Genomic DNA, 22,312 nt, shown 5'->3' on the forward strand with positions numbered 1-22,312 from the left:
CCATTAGTTGCTGGAATCATGGAAAAGCAGATCACCTAGGGAGGATCCTGTGGGTGAGAGAGTCCTGGGAATATTGACATTGACATGATAAGCAGAAGGGAGTCAGACAAGGAGTGAGCAAACTCAGTTGACAGAGGAGTCAGAGAGGACAGAGACATCCACGAAGCAAGGAGAACATGTGAGGATGGGGTGACACCCTCAAATGCGAGTGCTCAGGAGGTGAAGCTGGAGGCCAGGCATGACACAAGATGGGGCAGGATGAATTCAAGGTTACGGTCAGACTGAGTAGAGGTGAAATACAGAATCCTGAAGACATTATAGAGGATTTGAACAAAGAACATATAAAGAAGAGTTTAATAAGGTCATTTTTGGGGGGAAGGAATTCATTGCTTTGACATAAAGCAAGAAAGAAAGCATAGCTTTTGGCACATAGAGAGCATAGCTCTTCTGTAGAAGCTTATCAGGTGGTGCCCTGGCCTAGGAAGTGATACAAGAGTGTAGGGCAGAGTGGAGAATCACTCTAGTTAAGTAAAAGAACCCCAGACAGACCAGTCCAATCTTGACCAATTATCGAGCTTGTGGCCAAATGAAATCTTACAGAAATGTGCATGACAATACATCAGACTCATTCAGATTTTGGATCCCTCCATTTAATATTTCATTATCCCTTTCTAAATGTCAAGACAGAGAACAGTCAACAAAGTAGTATCGAGATTGTACTAATTTAAAATTAGCACCGATATGGTTAAATACGAAGATGTTTAGTGGATTGGACAATCGTGAGCCAAAAGAGGAAAGAAAATGCCACAAAACCAACAGGAGGTCCATCAGAAACACTGTGGTCCAATTTGGAGTTTGTTGGGATGCAAAAAACAGCAGACTAGCCATGTCAAAATGGAATGGCTGGGAGAAACTGGACAAATAACATCTTACTCTGTACGATTTCTTCCAACCACATGTGAACCCACAATTATCTAAGAAGATAGATAGATTGAGATGGAGGTAAATGAATTAACTTTTCAAGCATATGATTTTATAATAAATATTTAACTAAAACAAATATATATTTACCACACCAATTTCAATTGACTCTATTACAGTAACCTAAATTCCCATATTTAATTGGGTCTATTTCTCAACTTTGTATTCTATGGCACTTGTTGGTCTGTTAATGTGTCAATACAACACAATTAAAAAAAAAAAAAAAAAGCATGGCTGGCTGTTTTCAGAAAGAAGCCACGCAGCCCAAAAAGCAAAGAGATGCCAAGATCTGCAAACAAAAGCAATAATAGCTTCTATTTGACAGCCAAGCTCCCAGAAAGGGCAGTGGGTTTCTTAGTAACAATCTCACTCCACATACTTATGTACCACTTAAGATGTGAATATTATCATCTGGTAGTTCAGAAAAAAATTACATCGTTTCCAAAAAGAGAGCTATCCCATCCACAATAATATGGGTATACTATGATGCTACCTTAGACACCAAGTAATCAAGTACATAACTGTTCCACAAGTTCAGCTTGTGTTCACACTTCTTTTTGTAGGACTGACTTGAAATTAAGCTACCAATCAGTCCAGGAGTAGAATACTTCACAGCTTACACCCATTAACAGATTTACAAACAACAAAACCCAAAAAAACCTTTTGGAGGAACTTAGCTGGCTCAGTTGGTAGAACACATAATTCTTTATCTCAGGGTCCTGAGTTCAAGTCCCACCTTGGGCCTAGAGCTTACTTTAAAAACAAACACCACCTTTTGAAACATTTTCTTTGCAGTGCCTCCCTTTGGCCCTTTCTCCTGTCTGCCTATTCTAGATCCATTTGGTTCTCTGCCTTTACCTACTTGGTAAGTTAGGACACATGACGCAGACAGTGATTTGCTGGAATCTTAGACTTTTTTTTCATTGGCAGCCAATTCAACTCACCAAATCCTTCATCAAAACCTACTCCTAATGGTTCTATCCCTTGCCCCTCGCCAGTGCCCTCTCCTCTTTCCAAACATTCACTCTTCTCAAGCTCCGCACAACAGCCGTGCCCCATCTCACTCTCAGTGGAAGGCCTTGATTTTATTCCCTCTGTGAAAAATGAGGCAATCAGCCCTTAGGATTATCTACTCCTCTGCTCTTGCTGCCTCCATCGAACTGGCTCTCATTCTCCTCCTCCTATTTCACGAACATCTCTTCGTTTATATGTGATAGAACCAAAGGTAGTGGCACTAAAACTTTATCCCTTTTTCCATCTACATCCTCTATAAAGCAAATTGTTCTGCATCTGGACCAAAATAATTGCATATGTACCTGGACAGCCTCTGGTCAGTTGATCTTAGCTTAGTATAGCCTCATTCTGATTCATCCAGGACAAAGGAAAGAACTCAGGTTTCCATATTTGTATTAAGAAAATGGTGATTGAACTGCCAGTAGGAGATGCTACTTCCTTCTTTAATGTCTATGATAACAGATCAGGTTTTTTTCAACTAACAAGTTCAGCCAGAAATTCCCAGAGGGATTAGTCTTGGACTTTAGAGGGACTTACATATGTGGATGGTTCTTCTTTTTGTTCTAACACTTAAAGAACTACTTTTTCATTACAGTTGCTATTTTGGCACTAGGCAAAACAAAAAGGCTTATTAAATCATAGAATTTCAGAGCAAAACTTTAATACTTGTACAAAACTGCAGAGACTTGGAACAAGTAAAGTCATTAACAAAGTTATAAATGTGGTTTTTAACAAATTATAGAAAACTAGAACATCCTCAATTACATTTTTATTGAAAAATAGTTAATGTGTAATATACAATATATACATTATTTTTTAAAAAAACATGTTATTGGTGAAATGATGAGCTTTCATACAAGGATCACTGAAGTTTCACTCACTCTTAACAAAGTGGCACTTTTATTTTCCTAGGTGAACATTTTGTTTAAAAATGGAGTCTCTAGAAAGAAAAAGAGAGAAATAAAGGGAGAAAGAAAGGAAGAGGTCTTTAGTGCCCTCTGGTGAAACTTCCTGAGACTGGGTATCCAAAAAAAGTAATTCTGCTCATGAGGGAAGAAAGTTAATTAGCAGAATTACTACCTGTTCACATTTGACAGAATGTGATTTGCTGCCTTGGGCAACCTCAGAGGATGCCTTGATCTCAGGGAAAGTGTTCCAACTACTGACACTCAGCCCAGCTGAGTGAAGAAAATACTTTCTTCCTAAATTTTCATTGTCATTGCCTTCTTAAAAAAACAAAAAACTGTCATTATATTTTAAGTGGGAGAAAAAATGTGGGAAAGGTTACAATCCAGACCAAAAAAAAAAAAAAAAAAAGCTAATAGGAGAGCAAAAATTATAGCTAAAACTTAGCAAGAAGAGCTCCTTTAGTGGTCCCTAACTCTTAACCCGGTCTTCATAATGACGGATATCACTGTCCTAGCCGACTCTATGTGTACAGATTCTGGGAGAAAATGACCTTTTCCTCAGATTTCAGGAAGCAGACCTATTCCAGACGAGGGCCATTTCTAAATGTAAACATCAACAGAGTCTAAGTTCATTCTCCAGACCAAATACTTTGGACTTGAGGTTCTTCAGTTCTCCTTGTAGCTTATGTGCCCGTCTATTGCTGTCACGCACCTCACACAGAATGGCAAGATCCTGGTTTGCCTGGGCATTAAGTGTTGCCTAGAGATTGGAAAAAAAAAAAAAAAAAAAAAAGAAGAAATGATTATAGCACACACCAGGGGAAGAAATCGGTCAGAAAGGCTAGGCTCTCTGGCTCCTTTTTGTGAGACTTGTAGTACATAAGAGAAATCCAGTCCTTAGTTTGCTTAACGACTAACTAAAAGAAGGAAAATGTAGAGTACAATTAAAGCAGAAAAGGCGTGAGACTCTTGGCTTTCCCACATAGCAGTAAAGAAGCCATGGGACAGAGATCATAAATAATGAGTAAAAAAAGACACTGATATGAACATTACTGGTAAATTTGCCAAAGAATCAAAGAAAGCATCTCTTCTTTTCCACAATTGACCTTGTTTGGCACATAGCAATCATTGAAGATATGTGGATGACTGGTTAAATCTCCTTAAGAAGGATCCTGAGGCAACCTGGATTCTAAATAAAGCTGTGTTTGATAGGGAGAAATTACTTTACTACTCAATTACTCACTTTCTCCACTGGTAAAATAGACACAGTTCTTGTACTCTACTTCTTGAACGGGGAAGGATGAAGCTTTCTGCTAAGTTTAGCTAAGACAGAAGTACACTGATGCAATCAATGAGTTCAGTCTACTTAGTCTTCCCTCTGGTGTGTACTCGCTAAACTGATTTTAGTGAGGTGTGCCTACACATTTCTCTTCTGAGGAGGCCTCACGGCCACGTCTCCTCACCTGCACCCCCTTTCTCCCTCTTGGTCATTCAGAATTAGCAATTACCTTATAGAGTATTTGCTCCAAGTCTTTCAGCCTCTGCCGGAGAATCTTAATATCTGTCTTAAAGCCTTCTACTTCCAAGATACGCCGATTCTCCAAGGCCTCATAGCGTTTTGTCATCACCTGTAAGCGCCTCCCCATCTTGTTAGTGCGATCCTAAATATAGGGACAGGGCAAGGCATTTTTGAAGATGAGGGAAGCATTCCCCAAACCATCTGCACTTCCCACTCCATCAGAGGTGGCAGAGAATTTTGTACCTTGAAGATCTCTCTCCTCACTCTCTCTTCCTCACGAATTCGGGCAAGTTCTTCTTCCAGGGAAATGCACTGCTCTTGATACATGTTGGACAATTTTTTCTCTTGTACTAACTTATCTCTTAGGGACTGCAGGTCAGAAGGAGAAAAAATTACAATTTTGGTAATTCAAATAGCATTTAGGCAAGGAAAGAAAGGATTTCCCTAAGTCTAAAACGAGTTAAGGAACAAGACAACAAGGAACTTTGGAGAGAATGTGAAAGCCTCTTATTTCTAGAGGACTCTCTCAACCTTTTTCTGAAGTGTACATAGTAGAAATTCTTTAAAATAAAACAAGTATCTTGGATCTGAGAAGAATCAGATAATGGAGCTCAGAACTATCTCAAGTAAGACATTACAATATATGTTTTGGGACACATTTCTGAAGTTCTTCTTTATTTTACTTTCAATTTCTTTTTTAAGTTTATTTATTTTTGAGAAAGAGTGAAAGCACAAACAGGAGAGGGGCAGAGAGAGAGAATCCCAAGCAGGCTCGGCACTAATAATGCAGAGCCTGATGCGGGCTTGATCTCACGAACCGTGAGATCATGACCTGAGCTGAAACCAAGAGTCTCATCAGACAGAGCCACCCAGGCGCCCCTGAAGTTTCCTTTAAATAGAAACAACAACAAATATTATAATGTTCCATCAAGCAGCCAGAAGATCTACAAAAACCTAAATCAGATGTTTCTTCCTTACACACAATCCTTCAAAGAGGTACAATGTTTACAGCTAAATTATTCTCACCAGGAATGTAAAGGCCCTAGAAGGCATCCTCCACAATTGGCTGCTGCCCCCACCCCCCAACCCATCAACCTCTTTGCTTTCCACTTCCTTCTTGCTTATTCCTCTATGACCACAATGATATTCTCCCTCTTCCCTGAACATACTTTTCTTTTTAAATTAAAATTCTTGTAAAGTAGGGTCCACGCCCAATGTGGGGCTCGAGCTCATGAACTTGCTCTACCGACTGAGCCAGCCAGCTGCCCCTCCCTGAACATACTTTAAATTTGCTTTTCCCTCTGCTTGAAATGCTCATCCCCTAGGTCTGTACAACAGGCTCTGTACCATTTTAGGTCTCAGCAAAAACATCAGACATTAACAGAGGGTCCCCGTGCTTCCCTACGAAAGTAGACTTTTAGCAACTACATACAACCTTCATATAATCTTTTTAATTCCTTAATACCACTTACTTTTTAATAATCTATCATTTTTAAAAAATGTTTATTTAATTTTGAGAGAGAGACAGCGAGCAAGAGCTCGGGAGGGGGAGAGGCACAGAGAGAGGGAGACACAGGCTCCAAGCTGTCAGCACAGAGCATGACATGGGGCTCAAATTCACGAACTACAAGATCATGACCTGAGCCGAAGTTGGACGCTTAATTGACTGAGCCACCCAGACGCCCCAATCATTTTCTTTGTTAATGTTTCCTTCTTACCCATTAAAGTTTTTTTTATCTATTTAAGTAGTCTCTACATCCACGTGGGGCTCGAATTCATGACCCCAAGATCAAGAGCCACATGCTCTTCCAACTGAGCCAGCCAGATGTCCCCATTCTCACCCATGAAAATGTAAATGCCATGAAGGCAGGCCTGGTCTAACTTATCTACTGTTGTAGCTCCAGAGCCTAGCCCGTAGTAGGAGTGTTATAAGTATTTGTTCAATGAATAAACGAATCAATCAGTAGTTTAATTTTCTAAATATGCAAACACTGTAATGATAACACTACTCTTTGAAAACGATTTCTTGGAGTGCCTGGGTGGCTCAGTCAGTTGAGCGTCCGACTCTTGGTTTCAGCTCAGGTCATCATCTCATGGTTCATGGGCCCGAGCATCACATCGGGCTCTGTGCTGACAGTGTGGAGCCTGCTTGGGATTCCGTCTCCCTCTCTCTCTGCCCCTCCCCCACTCATGTTCTCTCTCTCTCTCTCTCTCAAATACATAAACTGAAAAAAAATATATTTCTTTTTACTATTATTTTTTAATGTTTACTTATTTTTGAGAGAGAGAGAGTTCACGCACGAACCAGGGAGGGGCAGAGAGAGACGGAGATAGAGGATCCCAAGCGGGTCCACGCCGACAGCAGAGACTCCAATGTGGGGTTCAAACTTGAGAACCATGAGATCATGACCTGAACCAAAGTTGGATGCTTAGCTGACTGAACCACTCAGATGTCCCAAAAAACCTATTTCTTGAGGCTGCTGCTATAACAGCTTTGGGAACTGAATGAATCTTGTATGACAATTCTCAGGTTCTTTGAAATTCTCTGAATTCTTTCAACTTTTCCAGAAAAATTAACAATTTCTATAAGACATAAGAAAACTACCTTAACATATTCATTTTGGTGATGATGATTCTCATGAATGACTGGCCAAACGTTTCTAATTTTATCTTCTTTCTTCTTACATTGCATGCTGTATTGCTTAATCTTTGACATCAAATGATCCTTTTCAAGCATCCATGACTTCTCTTTATTTTGGTTTTCAAATCTGAGTTGCAAAAAGTCTTTGGTGCTCTCATAGAGAAGTTCTTGGGTGTGATGGAGACTGAAAGAAAATACAAATGTGGACATGAAGAAGCTTACATGGCACCTATGACACATAGTTATTCAGACAAAGGGAAGGTATAGGTTCTTTAAAAATTGTGAAATCATGAATTCTGTAAAATATCATTAACACTTTTAAAAACACACTTAACCTGGTCACTGGCAATCTTACATGTTTTATAAGACAAAGTGTACTGTACTTACCCTTGCTCACTGGCTAACAGACTGGGCTTTATAAGATATTTTCCTAAATTTCAGGTTATATAATTAGAAGACCTATAGAAATATTCGCACATAGCCTGCACAAATGTGGACTATTCCCTGACTGAGGGTGAACACAAGTTCTAAAATGTCAAAGAGTTTTGCTTTTGTTTATGCTGTGCTCCACACGTAAACTGCCTGGTATCAAATCTTATCCTTTTCTCAAGATCAACTTCCTCCATGGAGGCATCGTGGCAACTTTAAGCCCATTTAGTTTCTCTATTCTCCAAAATTTCATGTCAGTTTAAATCTCTATGCCTGTGCTACAATCTGACACTTGCTTATACACAATGCTGTTTTAACTATCAAAAGGCATATTTTCCGTTTTTTTTCTAAGTTTATTTATTTTTAGATCTTTATTTATTTTTAAGGGAGAGAGCATGAGTGGAGGAGGGGCAGAGAGAGATGGGGGGGCCAGAGGATCTGTACTGATAGTAGCAAGCCCAATGTGGGGCTAGAACTCAAGAACTGTGAGATCATGACCTGAGCTGAAGTCGGACACTCAACTGAGCCACCCAGGTGTCCTTAAAGTTTATTTTGAGAGAGACAGAGACAGAGATAGAGACAGAGAGACAGAGAGAGAATCTCAAGCAGGTTCCATGCTATCAGTGCAGAGCCTGACATGGAGCTTGAACTCACTAACCAGGAGATTGTGACCTGAGCCGAAATCAAGAGTTAGACGCTTAACCAACTGAGCCACCCAGATGCCCTATTTTTCTTTTTCTTTTCAAAAGATTTTATTTTTAAGTAATCTCTATACCCAATGTGGGGCCCAAACTCACAACCCCAAGATCAAGCACCACATGCTCCACCAACTAAGCCGGCCAGGTGTCCCACCGTGCGTATTTTCTAACCTGAGTGAAAGCTTATACCTTATTTATCATTTACTTTTGCACTGCTACCACCAGATTTTCAAGGACAGTACCAGCTACTAAACAGACACAAAGTACTGAATAGATTCTCGCCGACTACTGAGATTTTGGAATAGATGAACGATGTTCTATCTTCAAAAAAAAAAATCTATCTAGAAGTTAGCAGTTCATCAGTTTAACATCAACACCTAGAAAAATACTGTATCAAATGATCAAACTGCTTGCAAAGAATATGAAATACCATGAGGCAATCACTGTAATTTTCCACTGACCAAATAATGTCAGACACACTCAGTTCTTTTCATGAGTCATAGGATATGCAGAGAAGGGGAAATAATAGCATAATGCAGGCACAAAGCAGGATAACTGTCACCAGATGAATGTTATATGTTCAGGTATACATGTATGTGTATAAAGAAAGAGATTGATTCAGTTACCACAAGGATCTCTCTTGCTTTCAACGAGTTATTTTATTCTATCTTACATTATGTTCTCAATTACAAAGTGGGCGAGTAGGATCTTGTTAATGTATAAGTGGTTTGAAAGAGACCCAAAAGACAGTCACTATGGCCTTGGATTTCATGCCATTCAATATTCTTAGGATGATCTATCTAATGTAAGGGATTGATCATGTGCTCAGATATGTAGATGATGTTAAACCAGGATGGTTATTAATATTCTAGAAGACAATTGTAAAATTACAAATTACTATGAAAATTTAAAAACACCGTTCCCTAGGGGCGCCTGGGTGGCTCAGTCGGTTGGGTGACCGACTTCGGCTCAGGTCATGATCTTGCGGTCCGTGAGTTCGAGCCCCATATTGGGCTCTGTGCTGACAGCTCAGAGCCTGGAGCCTGTTTCAGATTCTGTGTCTCCCTCTCTCTCTGACCATCCCCCATTCATGCTCTGTCTCTCTCTGTCTCTAAAATGAATAAACGTTAAAAAAAAATTTTTTTTAATAAATAAATAATGAAAACACTGTTCCCTTAAAAACAAAAAAAACTGAAAATGCTATGTGTAAGGCCAAAATACCAAAAATAAAAACGAAGGTGGAGGAGTGCTGGCCAAATGCAAACATACTGCTGTGTTCAAAGAAACAGAGCCGGCAAGAGCCAGAAGGCAGTTCCTACTCTGCAGTGGCCAGAAATCTTAATTTAAGTATCACATCCAATTTTAATCCCCATACTTTCAAGTGGAGGAAGAGGCACTAGAGAAGTTTAAGATGACAATAAAAAAAAAAAAAAAAAAAAGCGATGAAAAACGTAACATGAAAAAAAATTTTAAATGTAGAATGTTTAACACAGAAAAGAAGCAGTAAGGTGCAGTTTGATAAGGATCACCAAGTACTCAAAGTTTATTGCGTGCCTATTGTGCATACAAGGCAGGACAAGAGTTGGACACTTAACCAACTGAGCCACCCAGACGCCCCAGGACCGTCCACTTTTAAGCCACTCAGAAAAATGCAAAAATCTGTCAAGTACAGCTTTCTTGAACACTCACCTTTTGGTAAGCTCTTTGATTTTGTCCTGATTTCTCTGTTGACGCACTTGTATTTCCTCAATGCGAATCCGTCTATCCTCTATGAGCCCTTCAACTTGCTCTCGAGAAAGCCTGGTCTGTTCCTCCAGCTGAGCCTGCAGCGCTTCCACCTAGGTAGGCCAAACGGGGTGTGGCGTATCCACTCCTGCTTTGCTTCCATTTATTTATTACCTCTAAAAGCCAGCCTTGCTCCAGAAAAGTGTAAAAAGCCAAACAAAAAACCCACAAACAAAAGCACAGCAGCAAAACAAATAGAAGAAAAATCTTAAGTGTTCTCCTTTTTATTTAATGTCTTATAAATGGGGTTAGGCTACAAAAGAGCAAGCTCTGTCCACACTAAACAAAGCATCTACATCACACACAAAAAGCTAGAAAATACAGTTTCCTCTACCCTAAGATTCTCATCTTTTCACTATCTCCTATTTTGGAATTTTAGAACTGTCTTCCTCTTAAGAACCCCTCGTTGCACAGAAATAGAATGACTCTTCTTCATTTTTCACTTTAAAAGGTGGGGCAAAATCAGTATAATGTAATTTCCTTCTCTGATTCTGGCTGTCATGACTCCAAATGGAGATACTAGCCAAAGGCAGAAACTGTCATTTAAAGCAACAGACTGCTCTGTTGTTACTCCTCCCCAGTAAGGACAGGAACTTGAGTGCAACTAGATGAAAAATCCTGGTTGCAAATGATACACAATTACCAGATGGTAATAGGATGATTCATGACTTTCCTAGGCCAATGTACCTTTAAAAAAAAAATTATTCATTTTTTGTGAGAGAGTGCAAGCAGGGCGAGGGACAGAGGGAGAGAGGGACAGAAGATCTGAAGGTCACAGCACAGAGCTTGATGCAGGGCTCGAACTCATGAGCCATGAGATCATGACCTGAGCCGATGTCAGACGCTCAACCAACTGAGCCACCCAGGCACCCGTAGAATACATGCACTTAAATAAACCGATTTACCCCCCCAGAGGTCAATCTATCAGCACAGATCCCCTAGGCCAATCACAAAGGGAATTCTTACTGTATGATAGTTTTGTTGGGTAAGGCTTTGTATATAAGCTGAAGGAATAGAAGGTTCAGAATAGCGCTTCTAGAATAGCTCAAAAGAGAATAATGGTTTTAAGATATAAAATAATTTCCTTGGAAATTAGGAACAACCTATATTTTCTTTATCACTTGATGAATAGATGTAACATGTATGTAAGAAGATATTTATATGATAACAAAGGTATGCTACACAAAGCTAAAGTTGTGGACAGAAACTGTTCTGGTCTGCCAAAATAAATTCTTTACCTGCAGGGTAAGTGTTTGTATGTCTCCCTGGTATTGCTCAGAACTTTCTTCTTTCTCTCTCATTGCTGGTTTTCTTTTGCTTACTTTAGAATCTAAAACAGAAAACAAAAATTAATCAAGACCCTTACCTAGTTTTTCTTAGCTATTTGAGCATCAACATTAGCTCTGCAGAGGAGTCTGGTTGGGTTTACCTGTAAGAGAAGAAAGGGAAGAATTAAAACATCCAATGGCTATAGTAATAGTTTTTCAAATGGGAATCTCTCTAAAGGAACTATGCCAGGATGTCTTCTGGATAATAATATTCACCTTTCTAAAGAATAAACACTAAATTTTCCTTTGGAGTTGTATCTATTCTCTTCATAAAATCTTATTTAATCAGAAAAGGTAAGGAATAAGGAAAACTAAGTCTAAACATTTGGTTGTGATTTATTACCCAATTTTCTAAAGATTTTAAAAATAAGCAATGCTAGGACCCTGCCTGCACCTGCCAGCCAGAGGCCATTTATCGGTGGGGTGGAGCAGCACTTCCCAGGAAGGGGGGTGCACAGAGCAGGACCCTTTAAGGCATCAGGATTTAAATCCCAGCCTAGCACCAGGGAGGCGTCAGAGTCAGTAGAGCAGGACAAACTGCCTCGTTCGGACCCACGTGGCACTGAGAGGAGGCCCTTGGGTGGGGTGCCCAGAGCGGGACCCTTTAAGACATCTGGGTTTGAACCCCAGATGAGCCCAGGCATGGGAGACTGTGGAGCAAGAGAGAAGGGGAAAAAATAGCCCCACTCCCACTGTGCAGTACTGTGAGGATGGCCTGAACAGAGTGGTTTGGGACACCGGGGGTCTGGGGAGGAGAGACTGGGATGTCACCATTTTTCTTCCCATTACCAACAAGGTGGGGCCTCAGGGTACCAACAGAGGGCCCAGGTTGGAGGCGGAACCCGCCTACACCAAACCACGCCCCTCTGCACCTGGTAACTGAGTGTCTACCTGAGCAAGACTGACACTAACCAGACCAGACAGCCTCTCCTCCAGACCAGTGCTGCCACCAGTTCCAAGGCACCATCAGATATCAGTCCAGCATTTTTGCATTTTCTGATTTAATTCTTGGATCATTCTTATTATATGCATATGTGTGTGTGTGTGTGTGTGTGTGTGTGTGTGTGTGTGTATTTACACCCATACACATGTATACACATATATATATAGGTGTGTGTATATATATATGTGTGTATATATACATATATATATATATATATACACACACATATATATATATATATATATATACATATATATGTGTATATATATATATATATATATGTTTTCTTCCTTTTCTCCCTCTTATTTCTTCCCTTCTCTAGTCCGGTTATTCTGTATTCTGGTTGTTAGTTTATTTAAGCAGACATATTTAATCTATTCTCTTTATACCTGTTCTATATCTCCTTCTTTATTTTCTTCTCTCTCTGGATTAAGCCATATAGTTTCTCTGCCCAGTTAATTTTCTTTTTTTCCTTTCTTTTTCCCTGCCCCTGTCATTTCTCTCTTTGTACAGGACAGGGCCTTTTCCACCACCACTGCCCCCCAACCCCCTTTTTTAAAAAATTTTTTTTTCCAGGACTACTTCAATGGACAAATCAAAGCACACCTGGTGGAGGGTCCAAAACATCACTATGAGTAGGGAGATAAAGCAACCAGAGTCACAACAACAGAGAGCACATAACACACTGCAAAAAACACCTCCTGAAGGGCCAGGCCCTGGACAGTATATGACCCCTCTTAAATATAGTAGTGCTCCCAGGTGCAAGACACATAAAGCTTTTAAAACACATAAGGGACAGAAAACTAGCCTAAATGACAAAATGGAAGAATTTTCCTCAGAAGAAATTCTGACAGCTGAAGAGTTGATAAAAACAGATATAAACACTATACCTGATCAAGAATTTAGAATAATAGTCATAAGATTAATCGCTGGGCTTGAAAAAAAGCATAAAAGACAGCAGAGAATCGACTGCTGCAGAGACCAAGGAAATAAAAAGTAGTCAGGATGAATTAAGAAATGCTGTAAATGAGGTACAAAATAAACTAGATGCAGTGACAGCGAGGATTGAAGAGGCAGAGCAGAGTATAAGTGAAATAGAAGATAAAATGATGGAAAAAGATCTAGCCAAGAAAAAAGATAAAAAAATTCTAGACCACGAGGAGGGAATTAGAGAACTGTGATTCAATGAAACAGAATAATATCTGTTATCACAGGAGTTCCAGAACAAGAAGAGAGAAAGGGATGGAAGGTTTACTTGAACAAATTATAGCTGAGAACTTCCGCAATCTGGGTAAGGAAACAGACATTGAAATACAGGAGGCACAGAGAACTCTCTTCAGATGTAACGTGAATCAATCTTCTGCACGACATATCATGGTGAAATTGGAAAAATACAAAGATAAAGAGAATTCTGAAAGCAGCTAGGGACAAACAGGCCTTAACCTACAAGGGTAGACACATAAGGGTAGTAGCAGACCTATCTACTGAAACTTGGCAGGCCAGAAGGGAGTGGCAGGAAATATTCAATGTACTGAATAGGAAAAGCATGCAGCCAAGAATCCTTTATTCAGCAAGCCTGTCATTCAGAATAGAAGGAGAGATAAAGGTTTTCCCCGACAAACAAAAACTGAAGGAATTCATCACTACTAAACCAGCCCTGCAAGAGATTCTAAGGGGAACTCTGTGAGGGGAATGTTGCAAAGACTACAAAGGACCAGAGACATCACAAGCATGAAACCTACAAATAACACAATGACACTAAATCCATATCTTTCAATAATAACACTGAATATAAATGGGACTAAATGCTCCAATCAAAAGATACAGGTATCAGAATGGATAAAAAAACAAGATCCATCTATTTGCTGTCTACAAGAGACCCATTTTAGACCTGAGGACACCTTCAGATTGAAAGTGAGGGGATGGAGAACCATCTATCATGCTATTGGAAGTCAAAAGAAAGCTGGAGTAGCCATACTTCTATCAGACAAACTAGATTTTAAACTAAAGGCTGTAACAAGAGATGAAGAAGGGCATTATATCATAATTACGGGGTCTATCCATCAAGAAGAGCTAACAATTATAAAGTTTTATGAACCCAATTTGGTAGCACCCAAATATATAAAACAATGAATCACAAACATAAGTAATCTTACTGATAAGAACATGGTAATTGCAGGGGACTTTAATACTCTACTTACAACAATGGACACATCATCTAGGCAGAAAATCAATACAGAAACAATGGCCCTGAATGATACAGTGGACCAGATGGACCTGACACATGTATTCAGAATTTTTTATCCAAAAGCAGCAGAATACACATTCTTCTTGAGTGCACATGGAACATTCTCCAAGATAGATCACATACTGGTCACAAAACAGCCCTCAAAAAAATATAAAAGAACTGAGATCATACCATACACATTTTCAGATCACAATGCTATGAAACTTCAAATCAACCATAGGAAAAAGTCTGGAAAACCTCCAAATGCATGGACGTTAAAGGACACCTTACTAAAGAATGAATGGATCAATCAGGCAATTAAAGAAGAAATTAAAAAATATATGGAAACAAATGAAAATGAAAACATGACAATCCAAACCCTTTGGGATGCATCAAAGGCAGTCCTAAGAGGAAAATACACTGCAATCCAGGCCTATCTCAAGAAACAAGAAAAATCCCAAATACAAAAATCTAACAGCACACCTAAAGGATATAGAAGCAGAACAGAAAAGAAACCCCAAGACAGAAAAAGAGAAATAATAAAGATTAGAACAGAAATAAACAATACAAAATCCAAAAAAACAGTAGATCTATGAAACTAAGAGCTGTTTTTTTTGAAAAAAATAAACAAAATTGATAAAACCCTAGCCAGAATCCTCAAAAAGAGAGGACCCAAACAGATAAAACCATGAATGAAAATGGACTTATCACAACCAACCCCTCAGAACTAGAAATAATTATCAGAGAATACTATGAAAAATTATATGCCAACAAACTGGACAACTTGGAAGAAATGCACAAAGTCCTAGATACCCACACACTACTAAAACTCAAATGGGAAGAAATAGAAAATTTGAACAGACCCATAACTAGTGAAGAAATTGAATCAGTTATCAAAAATCCCCAACAAATAAGAGTCCTGGACCAGACTTCCCAGGGGAATTCTACCAGGCATTTAAAGCAGAGTTAATACCTATCCTTCTCAAGCTGTTCTAAAAATTAGAAATGGAAAGAAAGCTTCTGGACTCATTCTATGAAGCCAGTATTACCTTGATTCCCAAACCACACAGAGACCCCACAAAGAAAGGAGAATTATAGGCCAATATCCCTGATGAACATGGATGCAAAAATTCTCAACAAGATACTAGCAAATCGAATTCCATAGCATACAAAAAGAATTCTTCACCAGGATCAAGTGGGATTTATTCCTAGGCTGCAGGGCTGGTTCAATATTCGTAAATCAATCAATGTGATACATCACATTAATAAAAGAAAGGATAAGAACCATATGATCCTGTCAATAGATGCAAAACAAAATACAGCATCGTTCCTTAATAAAAACCCTCAAGTAAGTTGGGATAGAAGGAACATACTGAAATATTATAAAAGCCATATATGAAAAGTCTACAGCTAATATTATCCTCAATGGGGAAAAACAGAGCTTTCCCCTGAGATCAGGAACACAACAGGGATGTCCACTCTCATCACTGTTGTTTAACACAGTGTTAGAAGTCCTAGCATCAGTAATCAGACAACAAAATGAAATAAAAGGCATCAAAACTGGCAAAGAAGAAGGCAAAATTTCACTTTTCACAGACATGATACTCTACATGAAAACCCGAAAGACTCCACCAAAAAGCTGCTAGAACTGATACATGAATTTAGCAAAGTCACAGGATACAAAAATCAATGTACAGGAATCAGTTGCATTTCTATACACCAATAATGAAGCCATAGAAAGAGAAATCAAGAAATCGACCCCACTTACAAATGCACCAAGAATCATAAAATACCTAGGAATAAACCTAACCAAAGATGTAAAAGATTCGAAGAATAAATGTTAAAATGTCAATACTACACAAAGCAATCTACACTTCAATGCAATCCCAATCAAAATTGCACCAGCATTCTTCTCAAAGCTAGAACAAACAATCCTAAAATTTGTATGGAACCACAAAAGACCCCAAATAGCCAAAGTAATGTTGAAAAAGAAAACCAAAGCGGGAAGCATCACAATCCCAGACTTTAGTCTTTACTACAAAGCTATAATCATCAAGACAGTGTGGTATTGGCACAAAAACAGACACATAGACCAATGGAATAGAATAGAGAACCCAGAATTGGACCCACAAGTGTATGGCCAGCTGATCTTTGACAAAGCAGGAAGGGGCATCCAATGGAAAAAAGACAGTCTCTTTAGCAAATGGTGCTGGGAAAACTGGACAGCAACATGCAACTAGACCACTTATACCATACACAAAAATAAACTCAAAATGGATGAAAGATCTAAATGTGAGACAGAAAACCATAAAAACTCTAGAGGAGAAAACCGGCAACAACCTCTTTGACCTCAGTTGCAGCAATTTCTTGCTTGATACATCTCCAAAGGCAAGGGAATTAAAAGCAAAAATGAACTATTGGGACCTCATCAAGATAAAAAGCTTCTGCACTACAAAGGAAACAATCAACAAAACTAAAAGGCAACCGACAGAATGGGAAAAGATATTTGCAAATGACATAGCGGATAAAGGGTTAGTATCCAAAATCTATAAAGAGCTTACCAAACTCAACACCTGAAAAACAAATAATCCAGTGAAGAAATGGGCAGAAGACATGAACAGACACTTTTCCAAAGAAGACATCCAGATGGTTAACAGACACATGAAAAGATGCTCAATGTCACTCATCATCAGGGAAATTCAAATCAAAACCACACTGAGATACCACCTCACACCAGTCAGAGTGGCTAAAATTAACAACTCAGGAAACAACAGATGCTGGCGAGTATGTGGAGAAATGGGAACCCTCTTGCACTGTTGGTGGGAATGCAAACTGGCACACCTGCTCTAGAAAAGTGTGGAGGTTCCTTAAAAAATCAAAAATAGAACTACCCTAGGACCCAGCAATAGCACTGCTATGAATTCATCCAAAGGATATAGGAGTGCTGATTCATAGGGGCACATATACCCCAATGTTTATAGCAGTGTTTTCAACAATAGCCAAATTATGGAAAGAGCCCAAATGTCCATCAACTGATGAATAAAGAAAATTTGATTTATATATACAATGGAATACTACTTGGCAATGAGAAAGAATGAAACCTTGCCATTTGCAGCAATGTAGATGGAACTGGAGGGTATTATGCTAAGTGAAATAAGTCAGTCAGAGAAAAACAGATATCTTATGTTTTCATTCATATGTGGAACTTGAGAAACTTAACAGAAGACCATGGGGGAAGGGAAGTGGAAAAATAGTTACAAACAGAGAGGGAGGGAGACAAACTGTAAGAGACTCTTAAATACAGAGAACAAACTGAGGGTTGATGGGTCAGGTGGGGTAGAGGGGAAAATGGGTGATGGGCATTGAGGAGAGCACTTGTTGGGATGAGCACTGAGTGTTGTATGTAAGTGATGAATCACAGGAATCTACCCCCAAAACCAAAAGCACCCTGCACACACTGTATGTTAGCCAATTTGACAATAAATTATATTAAAAAAAACAAGCAACACTAAAATTACACTGAACAAAATTCCTAGAATGATTTAAGAACCTCATGCTAAGAGAACAGATCTTAAGAGTTCTCATCACAGGAAAAACAAATGCATGACCATGTGTGGTGATGAATGATATCCAGACTTACTGTGGTGATCATTTCGTAACACAGACAAATATTGAATCCTTATGTTGTACATTTAAAACAAGTGTAATATGTCAGTTACATCTTAATTTTCTAAAAAGAGGCAAAGATATAAAACTAAGATTTCCATTTAAAAAAAAGAAAGAGAAGAGACTGAGGCTTAGAATCGAATTAATATTCTGTGATCCCAGTTGTCCAAGTCTGTTTTATGATTTATCATCATGTTAATTATGTATTTTTTATTTTACTTTATTAAAACATCAAGGAAGGTTAAAGGAAAGAAAGCTCAGTGAAATCTGAAACCACCAAAGACATCACTATGAAAATTCATTATCACTACATAGTAGAAAAAATTTCTAATCACGTGCACTATGTTTTTGAATTCTGCATCAATGAGAATTTATAATAATGTGGCTAGTACCTGCTCTGAAAGCTGAGGAAAATTCATTCTGTTCACATATACCTACAGGCTGGATAGTCTTTTGGAAAATGCTGACCTGAAAAGGCAAAAAAAAAAAAAAGTATAGAATTAGCCTCCCTATAAGATGTCATATTTCACTTTTTAGCTTTATTTCTGTAGGTCAAACACTATTCATATATCAAATTTGTCAAAATTGCCATAATCATATAAGGATGTCATGTATGTGAGATACCAAAGTTGACAAAGTAACAAATTGGATAAAACTCAGTGCTGGTAATACAAACTAAAAAAATTAAATTTCAGAGTTATCTAGTAATATCTGCTGAAAGAAAGGGGGAGGGGATCCTTGACAAAGGCCTTTAGGAAAATAACGGTAACACAAAAGGATGTATGTGGAGATACACATAAAGATGCTCATTGAGGCACTGTTTATACAAGTATAAAAATGGAAATACTATACATACACAAATATTTCTATATGAATGGAAAAAGAGTTTTATCTCTGGGATATAGAATTATGCGACACTGCCACTCTTATATGATCGATTTCTCAAATCTATCTGTTTTTAATAAAGACCATGCATTACTTTTATTATCAGCAGAAACTTCAGATTAAAAAAGAAACCTGAGGGGTGCCTGGGTGGCTCAGTTGGTTAAGCGACCGACTTCAGCTCACGTCATGATCTCACAGTTCATGAGTTCAAGCCCTGTGTCGGGCTCTGTGCTGACAGCTTAGAGCCTGGAGCCTGCTTGGGATTCTGTGTCTCCCTCTCTTTCTGCCCTTCCCCCACTCATGCTCTGTGTATCTCTTTCTCTCTCAAAAATAAAAAAATATTAAAAAAAAAAAAAAAAAAGAAACCTGAGTATTGCAACTTGCTCCCACACTGACTCTGCTCCTGCTTTCCTCTCTAATCTCCCCCCAAAACATCTACTCCTCTATGCTTTAGATTTCCAAACAATAGGGGCACCTGGGTGGCTCAGCTGGTTAGGCATCTGACTTCAGCTCAGGTCACGGTCTCGGGGTTCGTGAGTTTGAGCCCCACATTGGGCTCTGCGGAGCCTGAAGCCTGCTTCAAATTCTGTGTCTCCCCCTCTCTCTGCCCCTCCCCAGCTCGCACTCTGTCTCTATCTCTCTTAAATATAAATAAACATTTAAAAAAAATTAGATTTCCAAACAATAAAATGGGGTAAACAATACTACTTCCCAAGGTTTTTTCAGAGAAAAATAAATAAAATCATAAAACTGTCTGTAATTATAGCAAGTGCTCTGAAAACTTAGGGGCTATGACATTTAATTCTCCTTCTATCTTCTTTAATAAGTACCAAAATTGCTCTGATTGTGGACCCCATCCTGTATTTTATAAAAGCCATGCTTACCATGCTGTACCAAAGATTACTTACTTTGTTTGGAGGCTCCTTACAAAAATAGGTCACTTCTCCAGTGTCTGTGCCCACAAGGGTCAAGAGGTTCTGAATCTTTTTCTTGTCTTCTAGCTCCCTGCAATTCTCATAGAGTAAGCACATATTGTGTTCAGAGGAAGTAAATTTTCCTATTTAAAAGACCTCCTTTCTGATTTACTTTTACGACAATGGCAACATCAAATTAAAATTGAGTAAGATATATTTAGACCTTAACTCTAATTTTTAAAACATCAGGTGTTTATACTAATTCAGAAAGAATGGATCAAAGGCCTACATATAAGAGTTAAAACTATAAAACTCTTAGAATAAAACAAAGTGATATTGGATTTGGCAATGATTTTTTAAACATGACATCAAAAGCAGAAGGAACAAAAAGAAAAATATACCAATTGGACCTTACAAAAATAAAAAACTTTTGTGCATCAAAGGACTATCAACAGAATAAAATGGCAACACTCAGAATGGGAGAAAACACTTGGAAATCACTTACCTAATAAGGGATTCAATCTAGAATATACAAAGAACTCTTAAAACTAAACAACAGTAAAAATCAAAGAACCCAATTCAAAAATGGGCAAAGGACTTGAATAGATATTTCTCTGAAAAAGATACACAAATGACCAATAAACATGTCAGAAAATGTCAACATCACTAATCATTAGGGCAATGTAAACCAAAACAATGAGATACTACTTCACACCCATTAAGATAGCTAGTATTAAAAAAAATAAAGAACAAATGTTGGTATGCACATTCAGTAAGAGACTGAAACCTATGTGCACTGTGGGTGGGAATATAAAGTGGTACAGTCACTATGGGAAACAGTATGGCAGTTCCTCAAAATTATTAAACATAGAATTAACATTTGATTCAGCAATCACACTTCTGGGTGTATATACAAAACAACTGAAAGCAGAGACCTGAACAGGTATGTGTACATCAATGTTCACAGCAGTGTTATTCACAATAGCTAGAAGATGGAAATAATTCAAATGTCCATCAGTGGACCAAGGGATAAACACAATGTGGTATATACATATAATGGAATATTATTTGGCCTTAAAAAGGGATGAAAGTTTGATATGGTGAACTACAACATTGGTGAACCTTGAAAACATTGTGCTAAATGAAATAAGCCAGATGCAAAGGGACAAATACTATCTGATTCTGCTTATATGAAGTCAAATACATAGAAGGTAGAACAGTGGTTACTGGGGGCTAGGAGGAGGGGAGATGGGGAGATACTGTTTAGAGTTTCTATATGGGATGATGAAAAAGTATTCTAGACATGGATAGTGGTATGGCTGCACAATAATGTGAATATACCTAATGCCACTGCACTATGCACTTAAAAATGACTAAAATGGTAAATTTCATGTTAAATATATTTTACCACAATTTAAAAAAAATTTAGTAGTGGATGCTTCCACATCGTGGACCACTGCTCAGATGCTACCTTCAGGATCAAGACACTTCTCACCCAAGAGCTTCTCCAGCAACTGCCCTAGGCTGAAGGCAGCAGCCTTTCCCAAGTCTATATCCCCTCCCTGGTGGCAGCCTACATCCAATGAGTGGGGTACAAATGTTCAACCCCTTTGCCTCTGAATGGCTGTCCTGGCCTCAGAGCTCAGCTGAAGCTAACTGTTACCATCGAATCACAGTTCAAATTCTTCCTCTGTCCAAATCTGCTCGTAGATGGTATTCCTGAGAGTCTACCTACTAACCATCCTACGGGCATTCGTATTCATCTCAGAGTCTGCTTCCTGGGGAACACAACCTAAGAGAAGGACCATAGAGATATTTATCTTGTTTCATTTAATTTAGAAACAGAACTCCAATATTTCCCTTCTGCTAGTTGGCACCTGATTCTCAGTCGGTCGTTTTCAGAGTAGAGGCGTAAAGCATGTTCCCGTTCCTGGAAGAGGCAGACCTGCATATCACTTAGGGCTTTCTGCAATTCAGCAATCTCTTCCTCCCTCTGCTGCAAATCCCATTCTAGTTTATGCTGAGGGGAAAAAAAAGGTAGTTGAAAAGATATTTGACTTCATAGGAGTATCTCTTATTGGGTATGGTGGCTCAGTTCAGGTAGATATATCACAAAGTGAATGGTTTCACCAACACAGAATTCAAATGACAACAGGTGTGTATAGACTAGGGTTTAAAAGCTACAGGGTGAGTGTGACGTTTGCATGTAACATCAAAGCTCTCGTATCTTTTACAGATTACAAAACCCTGTAATGCCAAATGATCTACCTGTTCTAGTCACACCTTTTTTTTTTTTTAATGCTTTCTATGTAATAAGGATTATAAAATTTTGGAAAGACAAAGATAAAAAGGTATGATTTTTGGCTACAGAGCT

At 38.6% G+C, this 22,312-nt stretch overlaps 1 protein-coding gene across 5 annotated transcripts in view; it reads right to left on the bottom strand.

The window, feature by feature from the left end:
• Nucleotides 1-2,639: 2,639 nt before the first annotated feature.
• The window catches only part of CCDC77 (coiled-coil domain containing 77), a 31,234-nt gene continuing 11,561 nt past the window's right edge, over nucleotides 2,640-22,312 (bottom strand). For all 5 annotated transcript variants that reach the window (XM_045463649.1, XM_045463652.1, XM_045463650.1 and 2 more), the window contains 9 exons: nucleotides 21,816-21,958; nucleotides 19,933-20,029; nucleotides 18,532-18,607; nucleotides 11,214-11,305; nucleotides 9,880-10,028; nucleotides 7,028-7,247; nucleotides 4,666-4,791; nucleotides 4,412-4,564; nucleotides 2,640-3,663 (listed from right to left, as the gene is read on the bottom strand). In XM_045463649.1, coding sequence (XP_045319605.1) covers nucleotides 3,517-3,663; nucleotides 4,412-4,564; nucleotides 4,666-4,791; nucleotides 7,028-7,247; nucleotides 9,880-10,028; nucleotides 11,214-11,305; nucleotides 18,532-18,607; nucleotides 19,933-20,029; nucleotides 21,816-21,958 — 1,203 coding nt within the window. In that variant the 3' untranslated portion in view covers nucleotides 2,640-3,516. The remainder of the gene's footprint in view (nucleotides 3,664-4,411; nucleotides 4,565-4,665; nucleotides 4,792-7,027; nucleotides 7,248-9,879; nucleotides 10,029-11,213; nucleotides 11,306-18,531; nucleotides 18,608-19,932; nucleotides 20,030-21,815; nucleotides 21,959-22,312) is intronic.

This window comes from Leopardus geoffroyi, chromosome B4 (genome assembly GCF_018350155.1).
Source record: "Leopardus geoffroyi isolate Oge1 chromosome B4, O.geoffroyi_Oge1_pat1.0, whole genome shotgun sequence".
NCBI lineage: Eukaryota > Metazoa > Chordata > Mammalia > Carnivora > Felidae > Leopardus > Leopardus geoffroyi.